The sequence below is a fragment of the Scyliorhinus torazame genome, chromosome 15 (genome assembly GCF_047496885.1).
Source record: "Scyliorhinus torazame isolate Kashiwa2021f chromosome 15, sScyTor2.1, whole genome shotgun sequence".
Lineage (NCBI taxonomy): Eukaryota > Metazoa > Chordata > Chondrichthyes > Carcharhiniformes > Scyliorhinidae > Scyliorhinus > Scyliorhinus torazame.
Genome location: NC_092721.1, coordinates 134,909,509 through 134,926,591, shown reverse-complemented (window position 1 = coordinate 134,926,591; position 17,083 = coordinate 134,909,509). Strand labels below are relative to the sequence as shown.

The 17,083-nt window shown below is 50.2% G+C and overlaps 1 protein-coding gene across 4 annotated transcripts in view; it reads right to left on the bottom strand.

Annotated features, from left to right (window-relative positions):
• atm (ATM serine/threonine kinase) overlaps positions 1–17,083 on the bottom strand; it is a 244,812-nt gene that overhangs the window by 107,295 nt on the left and 120,434 nt on the right. For all 4 annotated transcript variants that reach the window (XR_011935196.1, XM_072476780.1, XM_072476782.1 and 1 more), the window contains exon 31: positions 16,758–16,922. Coding sequence is in view for 3 of the 4 variants with exons in the window: in XM_072476780.1 (XP_072332881.1) it covers positions 16,758–16,922 (165 nt within the window). In the remaining variant the exon portion in view is untranslated. The remainder of the gene's footprint in view (positions 1–16,757; positions 16,923–17,083) is intronic.

Genomic DNA, 17,083 nt, shown 5'->3' with positions numbered 1-17,083 from the left:
ACACCCGGGGGGGTTTGGCTTCCTTCCACATTAACAATATCCTGCGCCGGGCTACTAGGGGCGCAAAGGCCAAAACATCAGCCTCTCTCGCCTCCTGCACTCCCGGCTCTTCTGCAACCCCAAATATAGCCAACCCCCAGCTTGGTTCGACCTGGACCCCCACCACCTTCGAAAGCACCTTTGCCACCCCCACCCAAAACCCCTGTAGTGCCGGGCATGACCAGAACATGTGGGTGTGATTCGCTGGGCTTCTCGAGCATCTCGCACACCTATCCTCTACCCAAAAAAATTTACTGAGCCGTGCTCCAGTCATATGCGCCCTGTGTAACACCTTAAATTGTATCAGGCTTAGCCTGGCACACGAGGACGATGAGTTTACCCTACGTAGGGCATCAGCCCACAGCCCCTCCTCAATCTCCTCCCCCAGCTCTTCTTCCCATTTCCCTTTCAGCTCATCTACCATGATCTCCCCCTCGTCCCTCATTTCCCTATATATGTCCGACACCTTACCATCCCCCACCCATGTCTTTGAGATCACTCTGTCCTGCACCTCCTGCGTCAGGAGCTGCGGGAATTCCCTCACCTGTTGCCTCGCAAAAGCCCTCAGTTGCATATACCGAAATGCATTCCCTTGGGGCAACCCATATTTTTCCGTCAGCGCTCCCAGACTCGCAAACGTCCCATCTACGAACAGATCTCTCAATTGTGCTCTTTGCCATGCTCCAAATCCCCCATCCATTCTCCCCGGAACAAACCTATGGTTATTTCTTATCGGGGACCTCACCGAGGCTCCCGTCTTTCCCCTATGCCGTCTCCACTGCCCCCAAATTTTCAATGTAGCCACCACCACCGGGCTTGTGGTGTATTTCTTCGGTGAGAACGGCGACGGTGCTGTCACCATAGCTTGTAGGCTAGTCCCCCTGCAGGACGCCCTCTCCAATCTCTTCCACGCCGCTCCCTCCCCTTCTCCCATCCACTTACACACCACTGAAATATTGGCGGCCCAGTAGTACTCACTTAGGCTCGGTAGTGCCAGCCCCCCCCTGTTCCTACTACGCTGCAAAAATCCCCTCCTCACTCTCGGGGTCTTCCCGGCCCACACAAAACTCATAATACTCTTCTCGATTCTTTTGAAAAAAGCCTTTGTGACCACCACCGGGAGGCACTGAAACACAAAAAGGAATCTCGGGAGGACCACCATTTTAACCGCCTTCACCCTACCTGCCAGTGACAGGGACACCATGTCCCATCTCTTAAAGTCCTCCTCCATCTGTTCCACCAACCGCGTTAAATTAAGCCTATGTAATGTACCCCAATTCTTGGCTATCTGGATCCCCAAGTACCGGAAGTCCCTTGTTACCTTCCTCAACGGTAAATCCTCTATTTCTCTGCTCTGCTCCCCTGGATGCACCACAAACAACTCACTTTTCCCCATGTTCAATTTATACCCTGAAAAATCCCCAAACTCCCCAAGTATCCACATTATCTCTGGCATCCCCTCCGCCGGGTCCGCCACATATAGCAACAAATCATCCGCATACAGAGATACCCGGTGTTCTTCTCCTCCCCTGAGTACTCCCCTCCACATTCTGGAACCCCTCAATGCTATGGCCAGGGGCTCAATCGCCAGTGCAAACAATAACGGGGACAGAGGACATCCCTGCCTCGACCCTCTATGGAGCTGAAAATAATCAGACCCCCGTCCATTCGTGACCACGCTCGCCATCGGGGCCCTATACAGCAACTGTACCCATCTGATCTACCCATCTCCAAAGCCAAATCTCCTCAGCACCTCCCACAAATAATCCCACTCCACTCTATCAAATGCTTTCTCGGCATTCATCGCCAAAACTATCTCCGCTTCCCCCTCTGGTGGGGGCATCATCATTACCCCTAGCAGCCTCCGTATATTTGTATTCAGCTGTCTCCCCTTCACAAACACAGTTTGGTCCTCATGAACCACCCCCGGGACACAATCCTCTATCCTCGTTGCCATTACCGTGGCCAGAATCGTAGCGTCCACATTCAGGAGGGAAATGGGCCTATAGGACCCGCATTGCAGCTGGTCTTTTTCCTTCTTTAGGAGCGATATCGTTGCCTCTGACATAGTCGGGGGCAGCTGCCCCCTTTCCCTCGCCTCATTAAAGGTTCTCATCAGTAGCGGGGCCAGCAAGTCCATATATTTCCTATAGAATTCAACTGGGAATCCGTCTGGTCCCGGGGCCTTCCCCGCCTGCATGTTCCCAATCCCTTTCACTACTTCCTCCGTCTCAATCTGTGCTCCCAGTCCCGCCCTCTCCTGCTCCTCCACCTTAGGAAATTCCAGCTGATCCAGAAAGCACATCATTCTCTCCTTCCCATCCGGGGGCTGAGCTTCATATAATCTTTCATAAAATGCCTTGAACACTCCATTCACTCTCTCCGCTCCATCTCTCCCTCATCTTTCACCCCCCCTATCTCCCTCGCTGCTCCCCTTTTCCTCAGTTGGTGGGCCAGCAACCTGCTCGCCTTCTTCCCATATTCGTACTGTACACCCTGTGCCTTCCTCCATTGTGCCTCTGCATTACCCGTAGTCAACAAGTCAAATTCTACATGTAGCCTTTGCCTATCCTTGTACAGTCCCTCCTCCGGTGCCTCCACATATTGTCTGTCCACCCTCAGAAGTTCTTTCAACAACCGCTCCCTTTCCCTACCCTCCTGCTTTCCTTTATGTGCCCTAATAGATATCAGCTCCCCTCTAACCACTGCCTTCAGCACCTCCCAGACCACTCCCACCTGAACCTCCCCATCATCATTGAGTTCCAAGTACCTTTCAATACACCCCCTCACCCTTAAAAACACACCCTCATCTGCCAATAATCCCATGTCCATTCTCCAGGGTGGATGCTGTTCTTTTTCCTCCCCTATCTCCAGGTCCACCCAATGTGGAGCGTGATCCGAAATAGCTTTCGCTGTGTACTCCGTCCCCGTCACCTTCGGGATCAGTGCCCTTCCCAAAACAAAAAAGTCTATCCGAGAATAAACTTTGTGGACATAGGAGAAAAACGAAAACTCCTTACTCCTAGGTCTACTAAATCTCCAGGGGTCTACTCCTCCCATCTGCTCCATAAAGTCCTTAAGCACCCTAGCTGCAGCCGGCCTCCTTCCGGTCCTGGACCTCGATCTGTCCAGCCCTTGGTCCAGCACCGTATTAAAATCTCCAACCATTACCAACTTCCCCACCTCTAGGTCCGGGATACGTCCTAACATACGCCTCATAAAGTTGGCATCATCCCAGTTCGGGGCATATACGTTCACTAAGACCACCGCCTCCCCTTGCAATTTGCCACTCACCATCATGTATCTGCCCCCACTATCCGCCACTATGGTCTTTGCCTCAAACATTACCAGCTTCCCCACTAGTATAGCCACCCCCCTGTTTTTTGCGTCTAGCCCCGAATGAAACATCTGCCCCACCCATCCTTTGCGTAGTCTGACCTGGTCTATCAGTTTCAGATGCGTCTCCTGCAGCATAACCACATCTGCCTTAAGTTTCTTTAGGTGTGCGAGTACCCGTGCCCTCTTTATCGGCCCGTTCAGCCCTCTCATATTCCACGTGATCAGCCGGGTTGGGGGGCTCTTTACCCCCTCCTCCCCTTTGTCGACTAGCCATCTCCTTTTTCAATCCAGCTCCTCACCCGGTTCCCACGTAGCCGTATCTCCCCCAACGGCGCCCTCCCGCCCCGACCACCCCACCCCATACCAGCTCCCCCTTCTCCCCAGCAGCAGCAACCCAGTTAAACCCCCCCCCCCGCTAGATCCCTCACTAGCGTAATTGCACCCCACATGTTGCTCCCAGAAGTCAGCAAACTCTGGCCGACCTCGGCTTCCCCCCGTGACCTCGGCTCCCACTGTGCGAAGCCCCTTCCATCCTGCTTCCCTGTTCCCGCCATGATTACCATAGCGCGGGAACAAAGCCCGCGCTTCCCATTTGGCCCCGCCCCCAATGGCCGGCGCCCCGAGCTCCTCATCCTCCCTCCCCCACGACATGGGGAAGAGAGAAAAGTTACAGGGTCGCAGGATTAACAACTTGGGAAATCATCTCTTCCCCCTTTTCCCCCTCTTCACCCCACATATTCACCCCACCACTTTGTCCCAAACGTTCTTTTTCTAGCCCGCTTATTCCAGTTTCTCCTCGACAATAAATGTCCACACCTCTTCTGCCGTTTCAAAGTAGTGGTGTTTCCCTTGATGTGTGACCCAGTCTTGCCGGCTGCAGCATTCCAAATTTAACCTTCCTTTTGTGCAGCACCGCCTTGGCCCGATTAAAGCTTGCCCTCCTTCTCGCCACCTCCGCACTCGAATCTTGATATACGCGGATCACCGCGTTCTCCCACCTACTGCTCCGAGTTTTCTTTGCCCATCTGAGGACCATCTCTCTGTCCTTATATCGGAGAAATTTCACCACTATGGCTCGAGGAATTTCTCCAGCCCTCGGTCTTCGCGCCATAACTCGATAGGCTCCCTCCATCTCCAACGGGCCCGTCGGGGCCTCCGATCCCATTAATGAGTGCAGCATCGTGCTCACATATGCCCCGACGTCCGCCCCTTCTGGAAGACCAAGAATCCTTAAATTCTTCCTCCTCGCATTATTCTCCAGCACCTCCAGCCTTTCCACACACCTTTTGTGTTGTGCCTCGTGCATCTCTGTCTTCACCACCAGGCCCTGTATGTCGTCCTCATTCTCAGCAGCCTTTGCCTTCACGACCCGAAGCTCCTGCTCCTGGGTCTTTTGCTCTTCCTTTAGCCCTTCAATCGCCTGTAATATCGGGGCCAACAGCTCCTTCTTCATCTCCTTTTTAATGATGTGGAGATGCCGGCGTTGGACTGGGGTGAGCACAGTACGAAGTCTTACAACACCAGGTTAAAGTCCAACAGGTTTGTTTCGATGTCACTAGCTTTCGGAGCGCTGCTCCTTCCTCAGGTGAATGCAGAGGTCTGTTCCAGAAACACATATATAGACAAATTCAAAGATGCCAAACAATGCTTGGAATGCGAGCATTAGCAGGTGATTAAATCTTTACAGATCCAGAGATGGGGTAACCCCAGGTTAAAGAGGTGTGAATTGTATCAAGCCAGGACAGTTGGTAGGATTTTGCAGGCCAGATGGTGGGGGATGAATGTAATGCGACATGAATCCCAGGTCCCGGTTGAGGCCGCACTCATGTGTGCGGAACTTGGCTATAAGTTTCTGCTTGGCGATTCTGCGTTGTCGCGGGTCCTGAAGGCCGCCTTGGAGAACGCTTACCCGGAGATCAGAGGCTGAATGCCCTTGACTGCTGAAGTGTTCCCCGACTGGAAGGGAACATTCCTGCCTGGTGATTGTTGAGCGATGTCCGTTCATTCGTTGTCGCAGCGTCTGCATGGTCTCGCCAATGTACCACGCTTCGGGGCATCCTTTCCTGCAGCGTATGAGGTAGACAACGTTGGCCGAGTCGCACGAGTATGTACCGCGTATCTGGTGGGTGGTGTTCTCACGTGTAATAGTGGTATCCATGTCAATGATCTGGCACGTCTTGCAGAGATTGCCATGACAGGGTTGTGTGGTGTCGTGGCCACTGTTCTGAAGACTGGGTAGTTTGCTGCAAACAATGGTTCGTTTGAGGTTGCGCGGTTGTTTGAAGGCAAGTAGTGGGGGTGTGGGGATGACCTTGGCAAGATGTTCATCGTCATCAATGACGTGTTGAAGGCTGTGAAGAAGATGACGTAGTTTCTCTGCTCCGGGGAAGTACTGGACGACGAAGGGTATTCTGTCGGTTGTGTCCCATGTTTGTCTTCTGAGGAGGTCGGTCCGGTTTTTCGCTGTGGCGCGTTGGAACTGTCGATCGATGAGTCGAGTGCCATATCCCGTTCGAACGAGGGCATCTTTCAACGTCTGTAGATGTATGTTACGCTCCTCCTCGTCTGAGCAGATCCTGTGTATACGGAGCGCTTGTCCATAGGGGATGGCTTCTTTAATGTGTTTAGTGTGGAAGCTGGAGAAGTGGAGCATCATGAGGTTATCCGTGGGTTTGCGGTAAAGCGACGTGCTGAGGTGACCGTCCTTGATGGAGACGAGTGTGTCCAAGAATGCAACTGATTTTGGAGAGTAGTCCATGGTGAGTCTGATGGTTGGATGGAACTCATTAATGTCATCGTGTAGGCGTTTCAGTGATTCTTCGCCGTGGGTCCAAAGGAAAAAAATGTCATCGATGTATCTGGTGTATAACGTCGGTTGAAGGTCCTGTGCGGTGAGTAGGTCCTGTTCAAACTTGTGCATGAAGATGTTGGCGTATTGGGGTGCGAATTTGGTCCCCATGGCTGTTCCGTGCGTCTGGATGAAGAACTTGTTGTCGAAGGTGAAGACGTTGTGATCCAGAATGAAGCGGATGAGTTGCAGAATTGCGTCTGGAGATTGGCAGTTGTCGGTGTTGAGTACTGAGGCTGTTGCAGCAATGCCGTCGTCATGGGGGATGCTGGTGTAGAGTGCCGAGACGTCCATTGTGACGAGGAATGTTCCTGGTTCAACTGGTCCATGGGTGCTGAGTTTCTGTAGGAAGTCCGTCGTGTCGCGACAGAAGCTGGGTGTACCTTGTACGATGGGTTTCAAGATGCCCTCGATGTAGCCAGTGAGGTTCTCACACAGGGTCCCATTGCCTGAAACGATAGGGCGGCCTGGTGTGTTGGCCTTATGTATTTTCGGGAGGCAGTAGAGATCTCCAATGCGGGGAGTACGTGGGATGAGAGCACGTACGGTGCTCTGAAGATCTGGATCCAAGGTCTTGATCAGTCTGTTAAGTTGGCGGATGTGTTCCTTGGTCGGATCTGCGGGTAACTGTCTGTAGTGTTCTTGGTTGTTCAGTTGTCGGTATACTTCTTTGCAGTAGTCCGTTCTGTTCAGTACGACAGTGGGCCCCCCCCCCCTGTCTGCTGGTTTGATGACGATGCTGCGGTTGGTCTTGAGAGCGCGGATGGCATTGCGCGGATGGCAAACTCCTTTTTAAGTTTTTCCACGCAACGCCGCAGGAACTCTTGTTGGTCAGGGCCCCATATTAAACTGCCTCCTTCCGACGCCATCTTGCTTTGTGCCTGCCTTCCTGGCCGCTGCTCTAGAGGATCCACCGCAATCCGGCCACTTTCCTCTCCTTTTTCCATCCGTGTCCAGGGGGGGGGTTCCCTTCTTGTTTATCGCACAGTGTTTTTAGCCGTTAAGATTGCTGTTGGGGCTCCTATTAAGAGCCCAAAAGTCTTTTCCACCGGGAGCTGCCGAAACGTGCGACTTAGCTGGTCATCACCGCACCCGGAAGTCCTGATTCCATATCTTCACAGTGGACTGCACCACTGGGCTCCCTGAATACCTACTCGGAGCCATTGGCAATGCTGCCGTCACCATAGCCCTCAATAATAATGAAGCAAGTTTGGCAACGCCAACCCCCCTGTCACCTTTGCCTCTGTAGCAGGGTCCTCCCCACTCTCGGCACCTTCTCCGCCCATACAAAGTCAGAGATGATTGTGTCCACTTTCCGAAAAAAGGCTTTTGGTATAAAGATCGGGAGAGCCTGAAAGATAAACAGGAAACTCGGCAGAATATTCATTTTCATCACTTGGACCCACCACGCAAACGTTAAATGCAGTGTATCCCACCTCTTAAGATCCTCCCTGGCCTCGTCCACCAGCTTCATTAAGTTCCACTTATGGAGCCCCGTCCATTCCCTCGCTACCTGAATCCACAAATACCTAAACCTATCCCTCGCTACCGTAATGGCATCCCCCCCTAAATTAGCCCGCTGTGCCAGGTCATTCACCGGGAATACCTTGCTTTTCCCTACATTCAGCTTGTATCCAGAGAACCCTCCAAACCTCCCCAACAGGCCCATAATTCTTCCTATATTCTCCAATGGATCCAAAACATGCAGCAAGAGGTCATCAGCATAGAGCGACACCCGATGCTCCCTCTGTCCCCTCATTATCCCCTGCCACTCTGCCGACCCGCTGAGAACCATCGCCAATGGCCCTATGGCCAGCGCAAACAGCAGCGGCAACAGCGGGCAGCCCTGCCTCGTACCCCTGTGTAAGTCAAAGCTTTGTGAGCTCATATCATTCGTCCTCGCCCTCGCTCTTGGCGCCACATACCTCAACCGCACCCATGCCACAAATCTCGGCCCAAACCCAAACCTTCGAACAAGTACCGCCACTCCCAATCAAATGCTTTCTCCGCGCCCATGGACACCACCACCTCCGGTACCAGAGCTCTCGACGGATTCATCACCACATTCAACAGCCGTCTTATATTCCTCGCGAGCTGCCTGCCCTTCACAAAGCCTGTTTGATCTTCTGCAACCACCCCCGGGACATAATCCTCCATCCTCCCCGCCAACAACTTAGCCAATACTTTCACATCCGTGTTCAATAGTGATATGGGTCTATACGACCCACATTTCACCGGATCCTTTCCTTTTTTTGGGATTAGTGTGATTACTGCCTGCTTCATTGTCTCCGGCAACTCCCCCTTCTCCAGTGCTTCATTAAACACTCCCAACAGATGTGGTGCCAGGTCCGCCGCAAATTCCTTATAAAATTCTGCCGGGTACCCATCCGGCCCAGGGGCCTTCCCCGACTTCATACCCCTGATACTATCCAGCACCTCCCTCAGCCCCAGGGGCTCCTCCAACGCCTGCCGCTTTGCTTCCTCCACCTGGGGAAATTTCAGCTCGTCCAGAAACCACCCCATGTTCCCCTCCTGGGTCTGCCTTACATTGTATATGTTGTGTTGCCCTATTATGTATTTTCTTTTATTCCCTTTTCTTCTCATGTACTTAATGATCTGTTGAGCTGCTCGCAGAAAACTACTTTTCACTGTACCTCGGTACATGTGACAATAAACAAATCCAATCATAAAGTCCCTGGTAATACTCCCTAAATGCCTCATTTATCTTCCCTGGCTCGGACACCACATCCCCAGCCCGGATCTTCAATATTTCCCTGGACGCAGCCTGCCTCCGCAGCTGGTGCACCAGCATGCGTCTCACCTTCTCCCCATACTCATATTGCACCCTCTTGCCCTACGTAATTGCCCTACCGCCCTCCTGTTGTCAACCTGTCAAATTGCCCCGGAAACCTTTCCTCCTCGCCAATCCCTCCACGGTGGGCACCCTCGAATATTCCCTGTCCACCTCCACTATCTCGCTCACTAGACGGTCATGTTCCGCCCTCCTTTCCTTATTCGCACAAACCGTAAATGAGATAATTTCTCCCCGGACCACTGCCTTCAGTGCTTCCCAAAAAATGCCCGCCAACACCTCCCCATTCTGATTGAAGTCCACATAATCCCTAATCGCCAACCACACCTTATCACAAAAACCTCCATCCGCCAACAACCCCAAGTCAAACCTCCACCCCGGCCTCTGCTCTTTTCCCGTACTGAACCGAATATCCAGCCAGTGGGGCGCATGGTCCAAGATAACTATCCCCACATACTCTGCTCCCTCTACCCCAACCAAAATCTCCCGACTTACTACAAAGTAATCAATCCTCGAATACACCTTATAGATGTGTGAAAAGAAGGAATACTCCCTTCCACCTGGGTTCTGAAAGCGCCATGGATCCACCATACCCATCCTCTCCATAAACCCCCCCAGCTCCCTTGCCATTCGTACCCTACCCATCGACCTGGGGTTCGATCTATCCACCTTCGGCTCCAGGACACAATTAAAATCTCCTCCCATGATCAACTGGTACGTGGCCAAATCCGGGATTGCTGCCAGCTACCCCCTCATAAAACCCACATCATACCAATTTGGGGCATACACATTTACCAACACTACCGGCGCCCCTTCCAATACTCCACTCACAATCACATATCTCCCACCTGGATCCCTCACCTCCTTCGCACTCACGAATCCCATTTTTTTGCTCATTAAAATCGCCACACCCAAACAAAGAACAAAGAACAAAGAAATGTACAGCACAGGAACAGGCCCTTCGGCCCTCCAAGCCCGTGCCGACCATACTGCCCGACTAAACTACAATCTTCTACCCTTCCTGGGTCCGTATCCTTCTTTTCCCATCCTATTCATATATTTGTCAAGGTGCCCCTTAAATGTCCCTATCGTCCCTGCTTCCACTACCTCCTCCGGTAGCGAGTTCCAGGTACCCACTACCCTCTGCGTAAAAAACTTGCCTCGTACATCTACTCTAAACCTTGCCCCTCTCACCTTAAACCTATGCCCCCTAGTAATTGACCCCTCTACCCTGGGGAAAAGCCTCTGACTATCCACTCTGTCTATGCCCCTCATAATTTTGTAGACCTCTATCAGGTCGCCCCTCAACCTCCTTCGTTCCAGTGAGAACAAACCGAGTTTATTCAACCGCTCCTCATAGCTAATGCCCTCCATACCAGGCAACATTCTGGTAAATCTCTTCTGCACCCTCTCTAAAGCCTCCACATCCTTCTGGTAGTGTGGCGACCAGAATTGAACACTATACTCCAAGTGTGGCCTAACTAAGGTTCTATACAGCTGCAACATGACTTGCCAATTCTTATACTCAATGCCCTGGCCAATGAAGGCCAGCATGCCGTATGCCTTCTTGACTACCTTCTCCACCTGTGTTGCCCCTTTCAATGACCTGTGGACCTGTACTCCTAGATCTCTTTGACTTTCAATACTCTTGAGGGTTCTACCATTCACTGTATATTCCCTACCTGCATTAGACCTTCCAAAATGCATTACCTCACATTTGTCCGGATTAAACTCCATCTGCCATCTCTCCGCCCAAGTCTCCAGACAATCTAAATCCTGCTGTATCCTCAGACAGTCCTCATCGCTATCCGCAATTCCACCAACCTTTGTGTCGTCTGCAAACTTACTAATCAGACCAGTTACATTTTCCTCCAAATCATTTATATATACTACAAAGAGCAAAGGTCCCAGCACTGATCCCTGTGGAACACCAATTGTCACAGCCCTCCAATTAGAAAAGCATCCCTCCATTGCTACCCTCTGCCTTCTATGGCCTAGCCAGTTCTGTATCCACCTTGCCAGTTCACCCCTGATCCCGTGTGACTTCACCTTTTGTACTAGTCTACCATGAGGGACCTTGTCAAAGGCCTTACTGAAGTCCATATAGACAACATCTACTGCCCTACCTGCATCAATCATCTTAGTGACCTCCTCGAAAAACTCTATCAAGTTAGTGAGACACGACCTCCCCTTCACAAAACCGTGCTGCCTCTCACTAATACGTCCATTTGCTTCCAAATGGGAGTAGATCCTGTCTCGAAGAATTCTCTCCAGTAATTTCCCTACCACTGACGTAAGGCTCACCGGCCTGTAGTTCCCGGGATTATCCTTGCTACCCTTCTTAAACAGAGGAACAACATTGGGTATTCTCCAGTCCTCCGGGACATCCCCTGAAGACAGCGAGGATCCAAAGATTTCTGTCAAGGCCTCAGCAATTTCCTCTCCAGCCTCCTTCAGTATTCTGGGGTAGATCCCATCAGGCCCTGGGGACCTATCTACCTTAATATTTTTTAAGACACCCAACACCTCGTCTTTTTGGATCACAATGTGACCCAGGCTATCTACACCCCCTTCTCCAGACTCAACATCTACCAATTCCTTCTCTTTGGTGAATACTGATGCAAAGTATTCATTTAGTACCTCGCCCATTTCCTCTGGCTCCACACATAGATTCCCTTGCCTATCCTTCAGTGGGCCAACCCTTTCCCTGGCTACCCTCTTGCTTTTTATGTACGTGTAAAAAGCCTTGGGATTTTCCTTAACCCTATTTGCTAATAACTTTTTGTGACCCCTTCTAGCCCTCCTGACTCCTTGCTTAAGTTCCTTCCTACTTTCCTTATATGCCACACAGGCTTCGTCTGTTCCCAGCCTTTTAGCCCTGACAAATGCCTCCTTTTTCTTTTTGACGAGGCCTACAATATCACTCGTCATCCAAGGTTCCCGAAAATTGCCGTATTTATCTTTCTTCCTCACAGGAACATGCCGGTCCTGTATTCCTTTCAACTGACACTTGAAAGCCTCCCACATGTCAGATGTTGATTTGCCCTCAAACATCCGCCCCCAATCTATGTTCTTCAGTTCCCGCCTAATATTGTTATAATTAGCCTTCCCCCAATTTAGCACATTCATCCTCGGACCACTCTTATCCTTGTCCACCAGTACTTTAAAACTTACTGAATTGTGGTCACTGTTACCGAAATGCTCCCCTACTGAAACATCTACCACCTGGCCGGGCTCATTCCCCAATACCAGGTCCAGTACCGCCCCTTCCCTAGTTGGACTGTTTACATATTGTTTTAAGAAGCCCTCCTGGATGCTCCTTACAAACTCCGCCCCGTCTAAGCCCCTGGCACTAAGTGAGTCCCAGTCAATATTGGGGAAGTTGAAGTCTCCCATCACCACAACCCTGTTGTTTTTACTCTTTTCCAAAATCTGTCTACCTATCTGCTCCTCTATCTCCCGCTGGCTGTTGGGAGGCCTGTAGTATACCCCCAACATTGTGACTGCACCCTTCTTATTCCTGATCTCTACCCATACAGCCTCACTGCCCTCTGAGGTGTCCTCTCGCAGTATAGCTGTGATATTCTCCCGAACAAGTAGCGCAACTCCACCTCCCCTTTTACATCCCCCTCTATCCCGCCTGAAACATCTAAATCCTGGAACGTTTAGCTGCCAATCCTGCCCTTCCCTCAACCAGGTCTCTGTAATGGCAACAACATCATAGTTCCAAGTAGTAATCCAAGCTCTAAGTTCATCTGCCTTACCCGTAATGCTCCTTGCATTAAAACATATGCACTTCAGGCCACCAGACCCGCTGTGTTCAGCAACTTCTCCCCGTCTGCTCTGCCTCAGAGCCACACTGTCCCTATTCCCTAGTTCTCCCTCAATGCTCTCACCTTCTGACCTATTGCTCCCGTGCCCACCCTCCTGCCATACTAGTTTCGAATTCAAATCAAACCCCGAGTGAAAAACCTGCCTGACCCACCCCTTCCTTAACCTAACCTGGTCCTTCACACGGAAGTGTGTCTCCTGCAAAAAGACAACCCCCGCTTTAAAGCTCCTGAGGTGCGCGAACGCCCGCTCCCTTTTAACCGGCCCATTCAGCCCTCGGACGTTCCACGTTACCAACCTTACCGGAGGCTTGCACCTCCAATCCCCACTACCGTCCATCATCTTCCCCGCTTAACTCCTGCCCCTTTAATTCCACTCTGTACCTAGCCCATCCCAGATGGCCCCTTTCTTCGCCCTTGACCATGTCATCTCTCACCCCCTGCCGGGTCGTAGAAACCCCCCCCACCCGCTTTTCCCCTTCTTCCCCCCCCCCACTTCCCCTTACCCCGCTCCCCCGGCTACCCCTTTTGGCCTTCTCCCCCACCACCTCACTTCCTTTCACCAGCATAACCTGATCGCGCGGCTGCCCCTGCCCAAAGGCACATCCTAATGACCTCCCCCTCCCTCTCTCCCCCCCACTCCTCAGCTCAAAGAAGGCCTCCTACTGGGCTTACCCTCCCCAACCCAAACAAGGACTTCTCCTGAACTCCAGGTAGCCTTCTCCAAAAGCAAACAAACAGATGTTAAACACAAACAGTCCCATAAAACAGGAGTGGGGATGGGAACATCCATCCCCACATAAACTTTTCACCCCTACAACTCCTTACAATCTCAACATTGAACAGACCCCGCCCCCCCAACAAAAGGTGAAAATCCCCCAATCCCTATACCCACTTCAAACATGCTCCCGACCATTACATAGTGCCAGCACCCCGGTTCCCAAGCATTGTCCACTCAGTTCTCCCCCAGTTTATGCTCCTTAATGAAGTCTTCGGCCGCTTCTGGGGCCTCAAAATAATGCTCCCGGCCTCCGAACGTCACCCATAATTTTCCCGGGTAGAGCACCCCAAACCTGATCTGTCGCTGGTACAGCACCACCTTGACCTTGTTGAAACCTGCCCGCCGTTTTGCCAACTCGGCTCCGATGTCCTGATAAATCCGGACGTTATTTCCCTCCAGTTCGCAGCTACGCTTCTCCCTGGCCCACCGTCGAATTTTCCCTTTCTCCATAAATTTATGCAGTCTCACGATCACCGCCCACGGCGGCTCCCCAGCTCTAGGCTTTTGCCTCAGAAATCTATGCGCTCGGTCCACTTCAGGTGCCTTATCTAGCACCCCTTCTGCCACCAGTCCCGCCAGCATCCTCGAGACGTACCTCGTGGCACTCACACCTTCCACTCCTTCAGGCAGGCCCACTATTGGCAGTTTCTGTCTTCTCGAGGTATTCTCCTGCTGCTCAACCTTTGCCCTCAGCGTTTTACAAAGGTCTCCTAGGAGCCCCACCTCCGCCTCCAGAGCCACCACACGATCGCTGTGGTCCGCGATCACTCCTTCAATCTCCCGAATCTGTGACCCCCTACACCTCCAAACACCTCTTCATCCGCTCCAAAGTGTTCTTCAGGGGTCCGACAGCTTCTGCAATGGCCTTTGCATGATCCTCATGCATTTCTTTCCTCTGTTTAGGGAATTCCTCCTTGATAAAAGTCATCAGTTCCTGTATCTGGGGCCTTACAGCTTGCCCCTCCCCCGCCTGCATGCTGGGAGAGACTGGCTGTGAAGCACAAGACTGTTTCAACTTTCCAGCCGAACCTCTCACTGTTTTCTGCCGGGTCCGGTGATCAGAAGACATACCATTCCAGGGCTAAACTACTCCTCTAACATTCACCTACGCCTTTTCATCAAAATTCCACCCAGATCTGGGTAAAAAGAGCCCTTTTCTGTGTCTTTGAACAGGAACAGCCCTTTATGTGACCAATCACTCCATGGTCACAAGCGGAAGTTCATTGCAGTGTTAATGTACTACATGTGACAATAAAGATTATTTTTTTTTTTTTTTTAAATGCTGCCCCTTGGCAACATTGTCCAAAAATACATCAGATTCCACATGTCTGCTGACTTCATTCAGCTCCACTCCATCATCACCTCTCTCTTCACAATCTCTAAATTGTCTTGCTGCTTGTCTGGTATCTAATGCTGGATGAGTAGATATTTTCTCCAACCAAATATTGGGAAAGCCAAAGCCAGTTTCAGTCCTCACCACAAACTTGGTTCCATAGATGACAGAGGCATTTGAAAAGGATGGTGTGATAAACCGTGTCAAGGACTACAGTCAGGAAAAACGAGGAAGCATAGTTTACCAGTCACATAGGATGTCTTCTGTCATTTTGATAATGGTTGCTTCAGTATTGAGGCAAGGGCGGAATCCTGATTGGTCGTTCGGGTTGAAACACTGATTTTCAGGAGAGATGGTCACAGATTTGAGAAGTGACAACACACTCAAAGACTTGGAGAGAAAAGTGAGGTTGGAAATGAGGCACAAGGTTTGTAAGGGCAGAGGGGCCGAGGATTGTTTTTCAGTTGAGGGGCTGATGATGACAAATGCAAAGCAGATAAAAATCTAGATGGCGCTCTGGTGGTTAAGGGAGTGGAACCCTTTTCCAATAGTACACCGCAAGCTGGATGATGCTATTGATGTCACCTTCTGTAGCTTGTAGCATAAAAGTTAAGGGTGACTATGACTGCCACAAGTAGTGCCTTCCATGCCCTGGTTCAAGGCTTGTTGTGTCCACAGCAGGAAACATTGTTTGGCGTTAGCCTCCTTTGTGAAGCAAAGTTGCTATGATGCATTGTGCTTCAGAGAAGTTCAGGAAGGGCAAGTGATGTTTTTTGAAGATATTCTGTAGGTGTGACTTTTTGCCTTCTCTCTTATATTACAATTTCAACTACTTTCTTGGGTGTTCACCCTCATCCTCCAGCCTTAAAGGCAACCCTACCAGAACACCCATGATTGAAATAAAACTATATTGAAGGCAGCCAAAAACACTTCAATACCAGAAAACCTAGAGGCCAAAATTAAGCTTTATAACACAGAAAACAGATGTTTTTCATATGAAGTTGCTTAATCCAATTTGACAGGTGGTGTACGTTCAACATGTAATGAGCCAGTCATACAGATTGTTTGGCACCCGCTTTGTGCCTGGCAATGGAGTGCAGAACTAATGAACATCTCAGGCAAAACTTTGTTTTCCTAGAAAGCAGCTATGACTGATAGCTGTGTTTTAAACTGGCAGTTCTCTCAGTGTGAAATTAATCTGCTCATAATTATCATCAACCATGCAACATGATATTTTAGAGCAATTTCAAATAGGGATTGGTTTTGTAAGAGGTTGTGCAAACTGGCTTTTCAAACGTCAAGTGAATTATTTCATAATTCACATGGTTAAAATACTATTGCACCTTTATAACCCTTTCATTTGAAAGTTCAATTTACCACAATTCAGAAGAGTACATAGATTTTTCACCAGCCAGATATAAACCCCTCTGCAAGAATTTCAGTGAAAAGCAGGCATAAGTTAAAAAGTGAAATTTTAAAAATAAATTTAGAGTACCCAATTTTTTTTTTCCCAAATAAAGGACAATTTAGCATGGCTAATCCACCTAACCTGCACATCTTTGGTTTGTGGGCGTGAATGTGCAAACTCCACACGGACAGTGACCCAGGGCCAGGATTCAAACCCGGGTCCTCAGCGCCGCAGTCCCAGTGCTGTCCACTGTGCCACATGCCGCCCTTAAAAAGTGAAATTGTATAATTTCATCAAAGCTCTTCCAAGAATGAGTGAAAGCAAGAATTTTAGTCCTTTACAAATAATCATTTAAATTTGTTTTTACCTCCAACAATGTGAACTGTCTTTTGCTGTACTTGATTTTCTCTTGGGTAAGACGCAGCTCTCTGAAGTCAGGAAGATCAGGGAATGAATCCAACCGTCTAATTGCATTGTACAAGTTCTCATTGCCTTGATTAGTTATCACTAGATACCGCAGCAATTCTAGGGCCTGAAAGAGTTATGAATACAATTCACTAAATTTTTGGATCAACATTAAAATAGAGAGGTACAATGATGTGTTAAAACTCAGGAACAGAAAGGAAACATGTTCGATTTCAGCTCAGTTTCACACTTAAATGAAACTATTATAGAGGTGCAGTTCTACATTTG